At 38.4% G+C, this 20,088-nt stretch overlaps 1 protein-coding gene across 3 annotated transcripts in view; it reads left to right on the top strand.

Moving 5' to 3' along the window:
- GRM7 (glutamate metabotropic receptor 7) overlaps positions 1 to 20,088 on the top strand; it is a 946,213-nt gene that overhangs the window by 477,710 nt on the left and 448,415 nt on the right. For all 3 annotated transcript variants that reach the window (XM_044934328.2, XM_025272826.3, XM_044934327.2), the window contains exon 4: positions 2,395 to 2,549. In XM_044934328.2, coding sequence (XP_044790263.2) covers positions 2,395 to 2,549 — 155 coding nt within the window. The remainder of the gene's footprint in view (positions 1 to 2,394; positions 2,550 to 20,088) is intronic.

Raw genomic sequence — 20,088 nt, 5'->3', positions numbered from 1 at the left:
CATGTAAATATTATGTACTACAGCAGTATTTTTTCCATGATGTGATTTTACAGGTAGCTTTTTTTGTTCATCAAGTTAATATGACAGATTTTTTACTTGCATGGTTATCTTTAGTATTTTATTATTAATGTCCTAGGTCTATCACTTTTCTCATATGTTTATACACATATATATATATTTAAAAAATAATCTCTGAGTTCCATTGTTTTTCTGTACATTTCCCTCCCACTCCATCTTTCTGTTTTAAACTAGGCTGGTCTTTATTATTTTAACTTTTTTGTTTTCTTTCTCTTTCCATTTCTTTTATTTTTATTCATCATTTAGTTTCTTTTTTGGGGGGGGGAGGGGCTAGAATGTACCCTCCAGTAATTTTCTAGTAAAGGATGAATTAAAGAAAAACATTTTTTGTGTTTATGACTAAAAATATTCTTCACCTGCCTCCATACTTAATTACTAGTTGGATATGTAAGGTGTGGTCACATATTTATTTTTAAATACATCATCCCAGGCAAATAAATGATTTATAGCAACTATCTATGGGGACTAATAAGTTACAGAACTCATAACTTACAAGGAATTTGAGATTCTGAGTTTGGATAGAAAAATCTTTAATATCCCCTGGATATCTATCTATCCATCCATCCATCCATCTATCCCTCCCTCTCTCCATCCATACCCATCTATCTAGATGCCAGTTCTATTTGTATAGAGATTCTCTATTTGCATAGAGATTCTATATGTGTTAAATATTAGAATTCTAGATTACAAATTTTTTTTCCTCATAATTTGGAAGGCATTACTCCATCATCCTTTTTAATTTTTTCCTCTCTCTGGAGAGGTTGGTAATATTCTGCTTCTTATTACTTTCCAAGAGTCCCAATTGTCCCTTGAAAGCTTTATTCTCACTTTATCCAGAAATTGTAATTCTGTGACATTTGGTTTTTCCCTATTAATTTGCTGGATGTGTGTGTGTGTGGTTTAGTCACTCAGTTGTGTCCGACTCTTTGCAACCCATGGACTGTAGCCTACCAGGCACCTCTGTCCATGGGATCCTGCAGGCAAGAATACTGGAGTAAGTCCCTTTAATTTGGGAAGTCATACTTTCAGTTCCTTGGATTTTTTTTCATTAAGAATTATTTTAAAAATTACTTTAATTTCTCGTTATATTTGTTCTTGAAATATTGTTAGTTGGATGTAAGTCCTTCTGTGTTTCTTTCTTTAAGATACTCAACTTTTCTTGTATATACTATACCTTTTTGCTATTGTTTTGCTTTCTGAAAATATTTCTTCACTTTATACTTTATCTCTTCTAACATAATTTTAATTTCATACTTTTAATAACTAAGATCTCTTTTTTATTGTTGTTTGTTTCTTTTTCTTGATAATCTTTCTTGTTCTTGATAATAGAGATCCTGATTCTCATTTAGCTACATTTTTTTTTTTGGTATAATTTCTTCTCCATATCTCATACCAATTTCCTTTTTCTTATTTATTTGGTTTCTGTTTTATATTGTGGATTTTCCACAATGATGGGTCATTTCGGGCAGTTCCCATTTGAGTAAGACACAAGAAAATTCTACATACATGGGCAAAACTTGTCAGCTTATAGGCCTCTCAGTGGGCCAGTCAGGTATCTAGGTGTCCATTCTCTTAGAAAATGTCTCTATGTCAGTATCTAGAATCTTTTTCATAGGGTAGTTCAGATTTTTCCAGAAAAGTTGTTTTCTGCCTGGGGCAACACACTCCTGATTTCTAGAATTCTGTAAGCAGAGGTAAAATTTTTCTTCATGAATAATCAATTTCCTTTTTTTTTTTTTTTAAAATTCCTCCTTTTTTTTTCTTGCCCTTGCTATTTATATACTATTTTAATTTATAAATATGGATTGTACATTTTTCAAGCTTAATGTGAAGCTCTGCTTATTTTAATAAGTAATTTAAGATGCTTCCTATAGACTGATACGTTGCTTTCCAGAAATGATATGTACCACCAGCAGTGAATGAGAGTGCTCACGTCTCCAGCCTCATGTCAAAACTCACGACACAAAATAAAACCAAACAAACATTTTGGCCAAAATAAGGAGTGAATTTGATAGATTGTTCTCATTCACATTTTCCTCCTTTTTAATATATGTGAATAAGCAGCTTATTACTTAATTATATTTCCCCTTTTATCTTTTGACTTTGAATACTCTGCCTATTTTCCTCAAGCTGCCTTGAATTTTTTTATTGGCTTACAGTCTATATATACTAAGAATGAAAATCCTTTGGCTTACTACCAGTTATTTGCTTTTTGAGAAATAGTAGCTTGTTTTCCTTCTGCTTGATTCCAAATATGTCTATGTACAATAGCTGCTCTTTATCATTAACATATCTTTTTAATGTTCCTCTCCACAGGCAGATCCTTGCAGCAGCCAAAAGAGCTGACCAAGTAGGCCACTTTCTCTGGGTGGGATCAGACAGCTGGGGATCCAAAATCAACCCGCTGTACCAGCATGAAGATATTGCAGAAGGAGCCATCACCATTCAGCCCAAACGAGCAACTGTGGAAGGTATGAGTTTTGTCAGTAGTAGGATTTGCTGAGAGAGTGGCTGGGGCATGAGTCTCCTTGAGGGTTGGGTGTTTTTACATAATTTATGCAGGATCTGTTCAAACTTCCAGCTGTGAAATACAAATGAAGCCCTATATCTGGTCTGTTATTTTAGTTGATAGTCTTCTCTTGAAAAGATCATGTTATTCTCATAATAATATCACCATTAGCATTTATCTTTGTTTTATTATGCTGCAAGAGCTTTCTGTGAGATCATTATCTTTAATAAGAGGTGAAATAATAACACAGTCCAAGTATGCGTAAGTGAGGTGCATTTTTTTCTGAGAGAATATTTTCCCTTTGTAATTTGTCATTGCTTCCATAGCAGGACACCTTTTTTTTTTTAATGCATTTACTTATTTGATTGTGCCATATCTTAGTTGCCACATGCAGCATCTTTGACTTGTGGCATGTAGGATCTTAAGCTGTGGCATGTGAACTCTCAGCTGTGGCATATGGGATCTAGTTCCCTGGCCAGGGATCAAGCCTGGGCCCCCTGCAAAGGAAGCCTGGAGCCTTAGGCTCTGGATTCTTTCCCCCATTACCTCTCGGGGTCTCCTCCAGTCCCCAGGATCATATGGCATACCACCTGTCCCAGGCATCACCATCATTTTTCCTTCCTGGGTCTCTTTTGTCCTTGCATTCTTTTTCTCTTAAGCTTCCTGCCCCTTTTCTTTCCCTTTGCCTTCCTTGTAGCTACAAAGATTCTTTGAGAGGTAGAAGGAGGAGAGAGCATTTATTGGCATCTTTCTGATGTAATAAAAGTTGCTGATTACAGTTTATGTTCTCCTTTAATTTGAAGATAAGTTACTTCTGAAAGAAGATACTGTAAAGAAAAGGAACTCCTCTGCTGGTTTTGGGTCTTTGTCTTCCTTTTCTGATGGGCCAGGTCTCCGAAGATTTCATAAAGCATGCTTTGCATGTTAAAAGAACTCTATCCACTCACTCAAAAAAGATCAAATATTTGTCTTTCTTTCTATTCTGTCTCTACCCCAATCTAATTAATTATTCTCCCTAGAAGGCTGCATGGTCTATGTGGGCTTTTTAAACAAGCCACGTTATGGTTTTGTCACTGTTCCCTTTCTGTGTTATCTCGGGGAGATAAAAATCCTATAAGTCACTCATGTGGTCATGGAGAGCCTTTGAATTAATTGCAGTACAAGTCCAAAGAAGATTGCCCATCTTCCAAACCAGACCAGTACATCTGCAGATGAGCTGCAAAAACAAAAGACAGTTTAACTATTTCCATTCCTTTTCACTCAAAAATTTAAGTATTTACTGTGTGCTTTGCTTTGTGCTAAGTTGGAAAAATAAGGACAAAAATCCCACCCTCAAAGCAAACACAGCTGAGTAAATGTATCAGAATGTAGTTGTTGACCGTGTAATAGAAATACTATAAACACAGTTTAGAATAGATGGTTTAGGTAAGGTAATGTGCCAGCTTGTCTAGGATGGTGATGCTGTGGTTGTGGAGGACACCTGAGAGATGGAACAAAATGATGTGCTAATGCTCATCGGACCATGAGAAGCTCCTCTACGCTCAACCCAAGTGGTGGGAACAGGAGCAATGGAGCAGGGCGTACTGGGTAACATTAAATCATTCATTCGGCAACCCACACCTTCTTTGTAGCCATCCTAAACTTCTTCCAGCTCTCCAAAAATGTTCTCACTGATGTTCGTTGGGAAAGCTCTTCCCTCTCCTACAGTTGTGGTCACTGCACTGTTTGCCTGATTAACTCCTTTCTAACATGCGTGTCTCTGATTAGATATTATTTTTCCTTGGAAGCCATCTACAGCCATTGCACTCCAGCCAGGTCTGGTTAGGGGTTCCATCTGTTGCTCTTATGGCACCTTCCCATAGCTCCTACCATTGTAACATCTCTTTACTTGTCTCTTTCTGGAGACTTATCCTTTACATGCCATCGAACCACAAATGCCTTGATCTTGGCCTGGACTGGAAGGTGATCAAATTGGTTTTCAAGTGGTTGGATGCCTGGCTGGATGGAGGAAATACATACCACATAAGGACCTGGCACAAATGGCTGAGAAGTGGGCCAGGGTTGGATCATGAAAGGTCTTGTAAACTACACTGAGGAATTTGTATATTACTCTGAAGTCTAGGCAGCGTCTGAGGATGAAAATGGGATGTTGTAAAAGGGAATGAGGAAGCTCACTCAGATGACTCTGTAGAGGGATGAAGTGTCAGATTTAGGTGAGGACCAAAGCAGAGCACATTACAGGGTCTGTGCCAAGGTCCTCTCTTCCCAAGCTGTAGACACGTCATAGGCGTATTAGTAACTCCATGGTTGCAAGACCCAGGTTCAACATGTCTTAGTAAATGACTAAGTAGCTTAATACAAATTATTGAAACAAAATACATTTTCATATGTTTCTAGGGATACTCAAAGTTGTGAAAGTAGACACAAGATAGCATCCTGAATCTGCTAAGCAAGAAATGTGGCCTCAAAAGCAAGATGGTGAGGAAATGCTGTTATCAATGAAAGTACTTTTGAAATGTGGCAAAACAGCATCTCTTCATGCAAAATTCTGCATGGCTACCCAGAAAGAACACGAGGCTTTTCATTTTGTTCTTTAAGACTTGTGTGGCTTTTGTCTACCCATGTTGTCTTATGCATTGATACAGAGTGGAGATTTGTTCATTAATATAGAGGATGGGATCACAGGATTGTGGCTGTTTATTTGGTGTCACACTCCTAAGGAAATGAAAAAAAAAATGCCTTCAGTTGAATTAAGGTTTCTAAACACAGCTGTGAAATATATGAAATGAAACTACAGAGCATATTCCATATGGGCACGTATGTTTTCCTCTCCTACTTTTTATCTTTTTTTCATTTTGGGGATGTTCCATAGTGGACTCTACTGGAATGGAGCATTATCCAAATACTCAGAACACTATTGCATCGCTTTTAATCTTTGACTGTGTTGTATAATGTTGTACCTTCAAATGGAAATAAGAAAAAGCCAGTCAATAATCAACATGATTTTTTTCCCTTTAGATCCATATTTGAAACACATTTAGCAAACATCTATACTTTTGGCTCATCATCTCTATATTTGCATGAACAATTAATAGTAAATTGCCTTAGGCCAAAAGGCTAGCAAGGGCATGGGTCCTGTGAAAATCATGTTCATCAACTTTTGTCTTCTATTTGTATTTATTCTCCATTTATAGAAAACAGGGCCTCAGTGCTTGCCAGCCCAGGGGGTCATTTCCCCTATTTTGAATGAGACAATGATAGCAACTGTGCCCAGGAAAGGTCAGCTCTTGGCCCCTTTGGCTGCTCTCTACATGGGATATAAAAGAATGTCTCTCGATTTGGCAGCACTTCTCCAGCTCCTGAGCCAAAACAGCTCCATGATTTTTAATCTTTCTGTATTGTCTGATGAGCCAAGGGGTCCCTAGCATCTTTCTATTTTCTGTTGTCCCATTAGTAGGGTCCCCCAGTCATCCTCTCCAGCCCTCAACAAGTCCTCAAAGCAAAATGGCCAAATCGCCATGGACTCTGCCGTTTAGGGTGCTCAGCTTCTTTGAGAGTAGGCTGTCCTAAACATCCTCTAATTATAGCCAGCAAGGATCATTGGCCAGGCTCTTTTTGTCTCTGACATAATCATTAGCATCAGGGAGAGAACATAATAAAGGATGAATTTTCAAAGACAACTCTGACAGCTCTGACTATTGGTGATGATTTTCCAGTGGGTCTATAGCACAGCTTGGTTCTTGAATTAAATCAGTGATGTGTGTAAGAAAAGACAAAAAGTGCTGTAGATCTGGCATGAAAAAGTTGGTTATTTCATGCATTTATTTTTTTTTTACTCAAGATAGAAAGACATTCTATATTTTTCTCAAAACCGGAGATCAAAGCTATGAAGAGCTGAATGAAAATATTTCTGGCTTCAATATATATATACCCTACTTTAGTCTTTCTGATTACCTGAAATGTTCCACACACATCACAGAGTTTTGTTAGGGGAATGACAGAAAATGCGAAGAAATAAAATATCACCTTAAACCACAATAGTATTTCTAAGCAATGCTATAATTAATAATAGACCTATAACCTTGTTTGATGAAAGAGAAGTGAGAATATTGCATGTTCAGTGTTATGACAAAGTTTTTCATTAAATCTGTCATAAATGTTTATAAGCTTTAGCACAGTAATCAGCCCTTGATCTAAAAACTGAGATATATAGCAGATGACAATCAGATCACACCCCTGCACTCCTGAAATTGCCCTCTTAATGTGGAGGTGACAGGTGATAAAAATGTAAATAAGAAAATATCATACTAGAATAATTACTATCAAGTGCATTTCCTTAAGAACCAACTTGTAAATCAGAGATACAGATGGCAAAGAAAGAAGAGAGACAAAGCACCAGTATACCATGCAGGCTGAAAAAATATCAATTTGGAGGATGTGTAGGGAGGTCAGCAGCTCAAGCCTCTCTAACCTGTTCTCGATTCCTGGCACACATTCATATCAGATCCTTTCACTGCCTACAATATGTCAGAGCTTCCCATTTTACCATTTCTTGTTGATCTGGAAAATACAGGTATTTTGTGTATGTGTGTGAGAGATCAAATCATTAATTTTTTTTTTTTGAAAGAATTTCTCCTTTTTTTTCAGAATTAACCTACCCTGCAAAACCAAGCAATACTCCTGCAGTTTAAAAGGTATCACATACCCCCTTATGGCAACACAGATTATACTCTCGGGCTTCACACCCAACTGGAATCTGATCCTTCAGGGCAGTGTATGAGACCCATGGGTTCCACGGGATTATCCATCCTTTTTTTTTTTTTTTTCCTGAAACTTTGGCATTTACTAATAGACCTAGCATATATATGACTTGACGGATATGGTTGAATATTAGGATGTCCTTCTTATAACCCCTGGTAGCTCAGACAGTAAAAAATCTGCCTGCAGTGCAGGAGACACAGGTTTGATCTCTGGGTCAGGAAGATCCCCTGGAGAAGGAAATGGCAACCCACGCCAGTATCCCTTCTTGGAGAATCCCATGGACAGAGGAGCCTGGCGGGCTACAGTCCGTGGGGTCACAAAGAGTCAAACATGACTGAGTGACTAACACTCTCACTTTCTTGTAGCCATCTTGTTTCACCCTTTATCTTGTCTGAGTTGCATTCTTTCCAAGTGTCATTTACTTCACAGAGATGCCCCTCTCTTCCTTTGCCTGTCTTATGTATCCCTCTTCTAAGAAAAACTATACATTCTTCAAGTCTCACCATCAGTCTCATGTCCGTTTCCCCTACCCTTTGATGTGTTTGGTCCTTCCCTCATCACCTCAGCCTCGCTCTGTACCTCATCACATTCAGAAACTTTCACTTTATAAATATCCTTCCCTCTTTCTTTTACCTACCTACTCCAAAGTTGTATTTACTGTCACCACATCAAAGTTAATGTTTCTTTGTATCAGAGAACTATAGATAATGGGCTGTTTAATGTGGAAAAGACCATTTATTGTCAATCAGTTAACAAAGGTTGACTGCCTCCTATCTGTCAAGCACTGATTAGGTACTGGTAACCAGGAAACAAAAATTCCTCTCCTCGTGGAGATTAAAGCACAGCAAAAGGAGAGTAATAATAATAATTTTTTATTATTATTAATAGGCATAAGAAATAAGTAAATAGTAGTGTTAACTGTTGGTAAACAGTATAAATTCTATCTCTTTATGAATATTCTCATTCCATATATTCATCATTTTCCTAGTGTTTAGTTCCTTGCTTATTATTTTCTTTAAATATTTGAGTATATTTAAGATGTTGATTTAAGGTCTTTATCTGGTAAGTCCAGCATCTTACTAATTAGGGCATACATTAGGTCATACTAATGGATAGTTTGTATCATTTTTTTCCCTTGAAGTGGACTGGACTTACCTATTTTATTGTACACCTTTTGATTCTTTTGTTGATAACTGGGCATTTGAATATTGTACTGTGGGAACTCTGGAACTAAGATTCCCCACTTGCCAGGGTTTGATGTGCCTGTTTGTGGAAGGCTGAAGTTGTTGGTTTGTTCAGAGATTTCTCCAAACTTAAAAAGACACGATTCCTTATCATTTGTGTCGTCACTGAAGTGCCTGCTCTGTTAGCTTGTATTCAGTTAGCATTTTGACAAAAATCTCCTTAAATGCCAGGAGCTAAATCAAAACAAGATAAACAAAAACAACAACAACAACAACAACAAATGCCCTTCACAGCCCTGATTAGTTAGGGCTTCCATAACAAAGTACAGACTAGGTGACTTAGACAACAGAAGTGTGTTTTTTTCCGCAGGTTGAAAGGCTAGAAGTCCAAGATGCAAGTGTTAACAGGGTTATTCCTTCTCAGGGCATGAAAGTATATCTGTTCTTTGCCTCCTGCCTATCTTCTGACAATTTGCTGGCAAGCTTGGCATCCCTTGGGTTGCCTTCATCATCACATGATGTTCTTTCTCTGTGTTCTGATTTTTCCTTCTTATAAGGATGCTGTTCATGTTGGGTTAGATCCACTCTGAAGACTTCACCCTGACTTTACTAATTACATTCATCATGGCCCCATTTCTGAACAAGGTCACATTTGAGGTACTGGGGTTTTGGACTTCAACATACGAATTTTGAGATAGACTTAATATATAACACTCAGTCTTGGTGGTTTGGCTCTGTTCTGAAACATGCCTTTAACACTTAGCTAGGTTATTTGCAATTTTGCCTTAACCTTCACTACCTGCTTGTGCTGATCCTCGGGATTAATCAAAGATCAAAGTCTTCTCATGAGTTTTCTCAGCCTCCATCCTGCCCTGGGTATGAATGTGGCTTTCTAAAACCCACCTCCTCTAGCATACACAGGCATTTGCTAATGCCCTAATTTCCCAAGGAAATACTCTTTCAGATTTTCCTCCCAGGGTTTCAGGTGTCACTTGTATGTTTCCATAATAATCGTTTGCTCCAGGTGACTGTAGGTTGTTCAATCACTTTATAATGTGTATAAACAATGTCTGCCTTTTTCTCTCTCTGAATGAGTCCCAGGTTAGGTAAAACAGAGAGAAGTATGTTGTACCCATCCTTCAGGTAGTCTCCAGAAAGATCACAATAGAGAAAAACAATACTTTGCTAATAAAGTCTGCTGTGCACTCTCTGGTATGTACTAGGGTCTCCCCCAAGAATGTGGGCTGTGGTGTGGTCTTCAAGACTGCCACTGAGAGAAGGTAGGGGTTGGAAAAAGAAAAAAAAATCCACAAAGCTTTTCTACCATTTTCAAGCTGGTCTTTTTCTTAATTTAGCATTCAGCACTGTTTGCTGTAAAACTTTGATCATCTTCCAGAGTTATGGCAAAATTGCTTTTGACAGTTTCCGTTGTTTTCAGTTTTTGAATTGAGGGACAGGAGTTAGGAGCTGCCCACTCTGCCCCTTTGCTCACATCACACCTGGCAAGTGCTACAAAGAAAGAAAAAATAGAGAAGACTAAGGGGCTCATCAGTGGTGGTGGGAGCACTGCAGTGTTAAATAGACTGGTCAGGATGAGCCTTATTAACACGATGACATTTGGTAAATGACTTAAGTGAAGGGACCATCCAAGTTAATACCTGGGTGAAGATTATACAGAGTATAGAAAGCAGTGCTAGGACTGGAGAATCTCTAGTATGTGTAAGGAACAAAGATGCTTATGAGGCTGGAACAGAGAAAGAAATCTGAAGTGTGGGGTTGATGTTTATGTATTACTATATATAAAATTGATTATCAGCAAGGATATACTATATAACATGGGAAACTCTATTCCATATTCTGTAATAATGTATATGGGAAAAGAATCTGAAAAAGAATTGATATATGTGTGTATATAACTGAATCACTTTGTTGTACACCTGAAATGAATGCAGTGTTCTAAATAAGCTATACTCCAATATCTAGCTCCAATATCTAATCTAAATTACAACAAGAGATAATGGGAGAGTTGGGTCACATAGGACCTTGAAGGCCATTAAAAAATGTTATCACTTTATAGGATTAAAGTAGAAGATCTTTTCAGCACTAAAGCACAGGAATAGCTTGTATTGTCCAATATGTTAAAAAGAATAATACTTGCTCTTCAGTTCAGTTCAGTCGCTCAGTCGTGTGCAACTCTTTGTGACCCCATGAATTGCAGCATGCCAGGCCTCCCTGTCCATCACCAACTCCTGGAGTTCACTCAAACTCACGTCCATCGAGTCGGTGATGCCATCCAGCCATCTCATCCTCTGTCATCCCCTTCTCCTCCTGCCCTCAATCCCTCCCAGCATCAGAGTCTTTTCCAATGAGTCAACTCTTCGCATGAGGTGGCCAAAGTACTGGAGTTTCAGCTTTAGCATCATTCCTTCCAAAGAACACCCAGGACTGATCTCCTTTAGGATGGACTGGTTGGATCTCCTTGCAGTCCAAAGGACTCTCAAGAGTCTTCTCCAACACCACAGTTCAAAAGGAACAATTCTTCAGTGCTCAGCTTTTTTCACAGTCCAACTCTCACATCCATACATGATACTGGAAAAACCATAGCCTTGACTAGACGGACCTTTTTTGGCAAAGTAGTGTCTCTGCTTTGGAATATGCCATCTAGGTTGGTCATAACTTTCCTTCCAAGGAATAAGTGTCTTTTAATTTCATGGCTGCAATCACCATCAGCAGTGATTTTAGAGCCGCCAAAAATAAAGTCTGACACTTTTCCCACTGTTTCCGCATCTATTTCCAATGAAGTGATGGGACCACATGCCATGATCTTCATTTTCTGAATGTTGAGCTTTAAGCCAACTTTTTCACTCTCCTCTTTCACTGTCATCAAGAGACTCTTTAGTTCCTCTTCACTTTCTGCCATAAGGGTGGTGTTATCTGCATATCTGAGGTTATTGATATTTCTCCCAGCAATCTTGATTCCAGCTTGTGCTTCTTCCAGCCCAGCATTTCTCACATGATGTACTCTGCATATAAGTTAAATAAGCAGGATAACAATATACAGCCCTGATGTACTGCTTTCCTGATTTGGAACCAGTCTGTTGTTCCATGTCCAGTTCTAACTGTTGCTTCCTGACCTGCATATAGGTTTCTCAAGAGGCAGGTCAGGTGGTCTGGTATTCCCATCTCTTGAAGAATTTTCCACACTTTATTGTGATCCACACAGTCAAAGGTTTTGGCATAGTCAATAAAGCAGAAATAGATGTTTTTCTGGAACTCTCTTGCTTTTTCCATGATCCAGCAGATGTTGGCAATTTGATCTCTGGTTCCTCTGCCTTTTCTAAAACCAGCTTGAACATCTGGAAGTTCACAGTTCACGTATTGCTGAAGCCTGGCTTGGAGAATTTTGAGCCTTACTTTACTAGCATGTGCTGCTACTGCTGCTAAGTCACTTTAGTCATGTCCGATTCTGTGCGACCCAAGAAACGGCAGCCCATCAGGTTCCCCTGTCCCTGGGATTCTCCAGGCAAGAACACTGGAATGGGTTGCCATTTCCTTCTCCAGTGCATAAAAGTGAAAGGGGAAAGTGAAGTCACTCAGTTGTGTCCGACTCCTAGCAACCCCATGAACTGCAGCCCACCAGGCTCCTCCATCCATGGGATTTTCCAGGCAAGAGTACTGGAGTGGGGTGTTATTTCCTTCTCCGACTAGCATGTGAGATGAGTGCAATTGTGCGGTAATTTGAGCATTCTTTGGCATTGCCTTTCTTTGGGATTGGAATGAAAACTGACCTTTTCCAGTCCTGTGGCCACTGCTGAGTTTTCTAAATTTGCTGGCATATTGAGTGCAACACTTTAACAGCATCATCTTTCAGGATTTGAAATAACTCAACTGGAATTCCATCACCTCCACTATCTTTGTTCTTAGTAATGCTTTCTAAGGCCCACTTGACTTCACATTCCAGTATGTCTGGCTCCAGGTGAGTGATCACACCATTGTGATTATCAGTACTGGCTCTTAGGTTGACTTTAAAATATAGGAGAATGAGGATGAAGTCTAGGAGAATGGTTCTGATGCTATTAAAATAAACTAAGTGAGAGATGATAATGGAGTGAAACAGGGAGGTAGCACTGAAGATTATGAGAAGTGTATGGGCTTAAAATACAATTTGAAAATAAAGTCAACAGAATTTTGGACATAAAAAAATATATGAGTCAAGAATGATTGCATGTTCTTTACATGAGCAACTGGAAGAATGAAATTGTCATTAGGTGATGGAAAAACTGACAGCAGAGCCATTTTAGCTCCACAAAAAAAAATTTGGATGTGTTGAACTGAAAATATTTACTAGATAACCAAGTGGAGAAATGAAGTAGACTATTGAGAATGTGAGTCTCAAATTTATAAGAGGCTTTTAGAAATAGAATTATTTTCTTGGAGTCATTGACGTAGAGATGGCACTGAAAGAAGTAATATACAGAATAATAGGGAACCAAAGAGCGGTTGCTCTGAGATTTCAGCATTAAGAGGTTGGAAAGAGAAGAAAGTAGATTGACCAGTGAGATCAAACGATAATAACATAAGCCTGTTTCCTTGGAACCAGGCTAAGGAAATACTTCAAAATATAGGGATTTTCATCAGCATCACCAAAATACTACTGCATAGTTGGGTAGAACTATGGAGAATTGATCATTTAACCTGGCAGCGTGGAGCTCATTGTGATGTTTTTTTTTTGCAAACTGTTTCATCTGAATGGTGTTAACAAAAACCTGGTTTAAGAGAGAATTGGAGGAGTGTATTCATAGTTAAGTATCATCCCCTTAAACTCCTACTACCATCTCCCAGTTTGCATACCATAGACCTCAAGGAAGGAAGACATGGTCACCCAGATCTTTTGAGTATCTTCAAAGGATATTTCATGGTAAATGACAGAAAAGCATAACTGTACAGGACAAGTAATAATCCTGTCCTCCAGAATATCAAGCTGGTTTTGGACGTGAGGTTATGACATGACATATAGAGTGAAAGCCTTAGGGGAACTTCCTAAGGCATGTATTTTTTCTGTTCTAGCAACATGATGCAGTGTCCTTCTAGGCATTTGTTTCATACTGCAGAATTTGATTATATTTTGGCTTATAGAAAATATGGGGTGTGTATGTGGTTTAATCATCACCAACTGTATCGCTAGATACAGAGATAATGAATTTACATATGAATCTGACCAACATCAATTGTTACATTTCACCACCATCAAGGTAGGGAGCTACGTAGCCTGGGAAATTTTTTTCTGCCAGTCCAGTTTTCTCACGTTGAAAATGAGTGGATAGTATTAAAATGATTGGTGAGAAATGTTACAGCTCTAGTTTTCTCTTATAAGCTATTGAAAAAAAGTACGTGTGTGTGTGTATGTGTGTGTGATGTAGTTAAAGATAATGAAGGCAAGAGTGTTGCTGAGAGGAATAGGGAAAATAAGAAAGAGAGGAAATCACAAGTAAAGAAAAGCACTAGGGACAGAAGTAAAATAGATAGAAACAAAATTAAAGTACCCATCTAGGCTTTCCTGGTGACTCAGATGGTAAAGAATCCGCCTGTAATGCAGGAGACTCAGGTTTGATCCCTGGGTCAGAATGTTCCCCTGGAGAAGGAAAAGGAAGCCCACTCTAGCATTCTTGCCTTGCCAAGAACACAGGAACCTGGTCAGCTACAGTCCATGGCATTGCAAAGACTGGGACACAACGAAGCAACTAACATCATCTGAGTTTTATTCAAGTACAAGACAGTTAAAAAACAATGAAATGAATAGAGGAAAAGTTGAAGAAGAAGAAGTAAAACAGAAAAGTCATCAGGGAGAGGTAAACTGTAAAATCAGAAGCTGAGAGTAAGGAAAAGGGAAAGTATTAAGTTGCTCAGTCGTGTCCAGCTCTTTACAACCTGTGGGCTGTAGTCCACCAAGTTCCCCTGTCCATGGAATTCTCCAGGGAAGAATATTGGAGTGGGTGGCCATTTCCTTCTCCAGGGGATCTTCCCGACCCAGGGATTAAACCCAGGTCTCCTACATTTCAGAGAGATTCTTTACCGTCTGAGCCATCAGAGAAGCCCAGATATATATAAATTGAGTGGAGGGGCAGAAAATCACAAATACCTTAACAGTTTGAAAAGCCTATCTTTGAAATTGATGAAGCTAATACATAATTTTCTTCTCCTTTCAGAGCTATTTTTAACTGCTTTTTTTCCCCTTACCACAAGGAAAAAGAAACAATTTTTATTTTTTCAAATTATCCTTATATGTGTATATGATCTTTTATACTTTATTTTTGTTATATTTATTTTTAATTGATTGATGATTGCATTACAATATTGGTTTGCTTTCTGTCATCCATGAATATGAATTCACCATAGGTGTACATCACCATTTGTGAGAACATGGACTTGATCCATTACCTCCTTCTATTACCATGGACTGAGAATAAGATTTCCCTTCTTTGTGCCTGGGGGGTGGGGGTGGGAGGAGGGGTTATCCCAGGAGCCCACAAACTCACCTGTGGTCTGTGAAGAACTGCGTCTACAGTAGTTAAAAATGTCATTAGTTTGAGTAAGTGTTAATAGTAAGACAGAAGCCCTTGAAACTATTAAAGGCAGAACTATGAAAGCAAATCTGTGGTGAGAATTCAAAGGGCCATTAACTTAGCCATAAGGGTGGCTGGAAGAAAAATCATTTAAAGAAATTAGAAGACTGAAGAGGCTTCTTTCATGTTCTTTAACAAAAACTAGATGTTTGATAATTTCTTCTTTCTTGGATAAGAAGAGGAGCAGAGATCCTTTATTTTTTTCTCCAGTTCAGCATGTTCTTGATGTTAGGTATGTGCTATTATGTTAAATAAGATTTTAAAGTTAAAATTACCTCCTTCCAAATTTACATAGAGACTTTTTTCTTCTCTTAATCAATTGTAAAAGAAGACTTTTCACACTTGTCACTTGACTTAGAAAATTGCTTCTCTAACCTCTTAACACCCTGTGCCTTTTAAAATTGCTAAAATTATCTTTTTTTTTTCCTTAAAATTCACATTTTAGACAGAAATACCAGTTTGTCTTTTGGATTCGAGGAGCTTTGGGAACAAGACAACATGTTATTACTTAACATAAATTCAACACACTTCAGCTGAATACAGCCCAGAAATCTTAATAAGTGCTAGTGATAAGAGATAAGATGCCACCCCCATAGTGAAAGTATCCCTGGTATATTTGGGAAATCAGAATTTAAAAAAAAAATCAGATTATCAGAATAATCTTGCAGAGAGATTGAGCAATCCTGAAGTAAGTGAGCTGAATTCCCTGCCCAGGAATTGAACCTGGGTAGCCTGAATGAAAACCAGAAATTCTAACCACTAATCTAGGGGTTGGAGGCTAGAAGCAGAGTGGCCCTGGCTCTTGCTTCCATTTGAAAGCAAGAATGTTTCAAGGGAGGAAAAAAAAAAAAAAAAAAAACCAAGCAAACACACAAACCAAAACAGGTACACAGTTTATTATTAGAGACACAAGTCAGGGAGCACACAGAGAAACAGTTTTAAGATTGAAACAAGGCAGAAATACAAGCCCAGAGAGAAAGTGTGTGGACATCCTCTAATGACAAGGAGCACAGTAAAGAGGCGGATAAATCACTTACATGGGGCAATTCTTCCAGGTCTTTGTTTACCTTTAGCCAATTATCTTGTTTCTTTTCCCACATCCAACCTGTACGAGGATCCTTCTCCATTTTCAAGCGTATCTTTTCACCAAGATGGATTCCAGTGCAGAGACCTATGGGGGGCTTGACATCACCTATTATGGAGCGTTGCCACCCCCTTTTTGACCCCCAAGGAGCCTTCCTGCACATGTGTAATCAGGAAAGTTTTCTTTGACCTTTCAAGTGGTCCTCTTATCTCTACCTCAGCAGAGCTCAGCTCTTGCCATTAGCTTTGTCCTTGAAGTGTCTTGGGAAAACAAAGCTTCAGTTTTACTACACTCGACAAACACCAGCTGTCCAGCCCAGGGGCCCATCCATCTCCTACCTCAATAATGTCAGGGGATGAATTGTGATAATAGGGGTTTCTGTGAACACTAACAAGTAGAGGGCATTATCTGACAAAAATAGGTGACACTGGAATTAATCCTTAAAGGACTAATAGTAGTTGACCTAGTAAAGAAGCAGTTGAGGTGTTGCATTTAGCGAGAGCAGAATTTACAATTTACAAAGGTCTCAAAGCAGCAAATGGCATGTCGACATATTAAAAAGAGCTGGAGGTTGTGAAGGAGTTTGGGTGAGTGGTGGAGAGACTGGCAGGAACTGAATCATAAACAGCTCTGAACATGCTCTCCTGGGAGCACAGGGACTGACCTGAGCCTTCAGAATTTTGATTCTAGGACTTGATATCAAGGTAGAGCTGAGACTAGTCTTTCCTTTGATTTCTAATGGATACCAGAATATATCCTAAGATAACCAGGATGCCTATGATGGAGCAAAAGGCTCCAAGAGTGACTTGCTACTTGGAAGTATCTAGGTCCAGCCTTTCCAAAACTACTAGTAAATTCTACACAAAAGTCAATAAGCTAAAGATAAGTTAAAGTGACCAAGTTAACCTATAATAAACATTCTTGTGTTCTCACAAGAATGTTTCTTGTGTTCTCTAGGTGCACTTCCTATAAAAACTAATTTATCTTTCTATCCTGTTGGCTTATTTTTTTAACCTTTTTATAGAATTATAATATGCATAGATGAAAATATGTAGATCTTAAATGTACCACTCAATGATTTTACACACACAGCTACATGTGTGTGAATATATGTGTGTGTGTATATATATGTGGGTACACATATGAAGGTAACCACCACATAAATCAAAACAAAAAAAATATTTGTCACACAAGATAAATCCTCTTGTTTCCATTTCCTATGACTAATAGATTAACTTTGTCTTCTCTTTTACTTAATGTAAATAGAATTATTTATCTTGAAAAGTGAAAGTGAAGTTGCTCAGTTGTATCTGACTCTTTGTGACCCCATGGACTATACAGTCCATGAAATTCTCCAGGCCACAGTACTGGAGTGGATAGCCGTTCCCTTCTCCAGGGAATCTTCCCAAGCCAGGGATTGAACCCAGGTCTCCCACATTGCAGGTGGATTCTTTAGCAGCTGAGTCCCCAGGGAAGCCCTATTTATCGTACAGAAGATCAATTTTGCCTAATTTTGAACTTCACTGAATCACATATATTCAAATGGAATCAGACTTTGTATGTGTGTTTTGTGTACATGTACACGTGTACATGAGTTCCTTCACTCAGTATAATGCTTTAGAAATGCATCTTTTCTATTATATATAATAGTAGCTTCTTCTTTTTATTGCTGTGGAATATTCCAGTATATGAATATAGCACAGAGTGTTTATGGCTTGATACATCATAAACATTTGTTTGATGGTGCTCTGCCAGTGTCATTCCTGATATTTCCTATTTCAAGCTGAAAGACTGTATTAAGAAACAAATATCCCTGTTTTATTAATTTTGAAGAACATGTCTTACTGGGTAAATCCATATTCTTGCACATTTTTCAGCTAAGATACCATTTTAACAAAGTATCCCACTGCTTTTTTCCATCATCTTATGTCTCACTGTCATTGAGCACCCTTGATGAGCTTTTGATGCAGTCATAAAAAAAGCTACAAAGAAAAGCAATTCAGATGGATGGAAAATCATGGGGAAGTCAGAGAATGCAGAGAGAGGTAGCTATATAATGCAAGCTGTATTAGAAAAAGATTATTTATGATCTAAGCCTGAGTTGTCTCACAAGTATTATGGAGTTCATAAGTTTCTGATATTAATGATAAAATTAAGAGGTTTTAAGTTCAGATGAATTTCTGTTTGTAGTTATATGTATAAACTCACTTGCCTCATGACTTGTGTATATACATAGCAAATGTACATTAAGTAGAGAGTTCAATTATTTGATGACTATAGAAACTAACCTCTGATAAGTACTTAAGGTGGAATAATTTCCTTCTTAGAAAAACATTTTTTTGTTCTTGTGATCTCTCTGTTTTATATTATTTTCTGTCTTTATTTTTCTTTTCCCATTTTAGTACATAGTTTAACACTCTCCTGGAGAAGGCAATGGCACCCCACTCCAGCACTCTTGCCTGGAAAATCCCATGGACAGAGGAGCCTGGTAGCCTGCAGTCCAGGGGGTCGCCAAGAGTTGAACAGTGACAATGATGATGATGATAACAGGAATGGCATTAGTACACCTCTTAAACCCTTGTAATATGCCAGGTGCTATGAAATACAATCTTGAAAGTATGAACTGCTTTTATCTGCATCTTATAGATCAAGACAATAGATGTGTGGGTTACATAACTTGCTCCAAGCTAAATAAGACAATGTCTGCATTTCTGTAAGAATCACTACATATTGAGTCGTTTAAATATTTGTAGCATAAAAAATTAATATGGATACTCTTATCCTTCCAAATGATGTAGCAATGAAAGCTTTGGTGTTTGTGGGCTTTCTTTTCACTTCTTTAGTTTATATATATATATATATATATACACATGTATTTTTTTTTTTCTCTCTTGGCCATGAAGAAATATTTCCCTCAACCAATTAATGGGTGAGAAACCACACAGAAACCAGACTGGAGCATGTGCCACATCCTAATGCATCATTGCTTAAAGGAGTACAGTTAACCCTTCACATCCAACACCATGTTGAATCTGCAGATGCAGAACTCATGGGTACAGACAGCTCACTGTATCTTTTGTAAAATGAAATCTACATTGTCTAAGGAAAACAAGCAACCCCTTATATTCTCCCTAGACTAGTGCTTATATTCTCCCTGCTGCTGCTGCTCTAAGTCTCTTCAGTCGTGTCCGACTCTGTGCGACCCCATAGACGGCAGCCCACCAGGCTCCCCCGTCCCTGGGATTCTCCAGGCAAGAACACTGGAGTGGGTTGCCATTTCCTTCTCCAATGCATGAAAGTGAAAAGTGAAAGTGAAGTCGCTCAGTCGTGCCTGACCCTCAGCGACCCCATGGACTGCAGCCTTCCAGGCTCCTCCATCCATGGGATTTTCCAGGCAAGAGTATTAGACCACTGAAAAGAATTTTTAAATTAGATTTCAGTGACATCCACAGTTATAAGGGTTCCAACATCTGTTGAACAACAGTGTGTGCAAGCTGAGTCACTTCAGTTGTGTCTGACTCTCTGCGATCCATGTACTGTAGCCCACCAGGCTCTTCTGTCCATGGGATTTCCCAGGCAAGAATACTGGACTGGATTGCCATGCCCTCCTCCAGGGAATCTCCCCACTCTGCAGATCAAGTCTGCATCATCTGAGTTTCCTACATTGGCAGAGGGGTTCTTTACCACTGAGCCACAGGGAAGGCTGTTGAATAAGACCCTCCAGTCTTTTTTCACTGTTTTTGAAAGGAAAATAAGAGCTTAATCATGCAGTTTTATACAAGAAGGTCTACTTAAAATTTAAAATGATAGTTATTAGATAAGAGTCTCTTTCTTTCAATGTTGGGCTAA

This window comes from Bubalus bubalis, chromosome 21, assembly GCF_019923935.1.
Source record: "Bubalus bubalis isolate 160015118507 breed Murrah chromosome 21, NDDB_SH_1, whole genome shotgun sequence".
NCBI lineage: Eukaryota > Metazoa > Chordata > Mammalia > Artiodactyla > Bovidae > Bubalus > Bubalus bubalis.
This window is presented reverse-complemented; position numbering and strand designations above follow the sequence as displayed.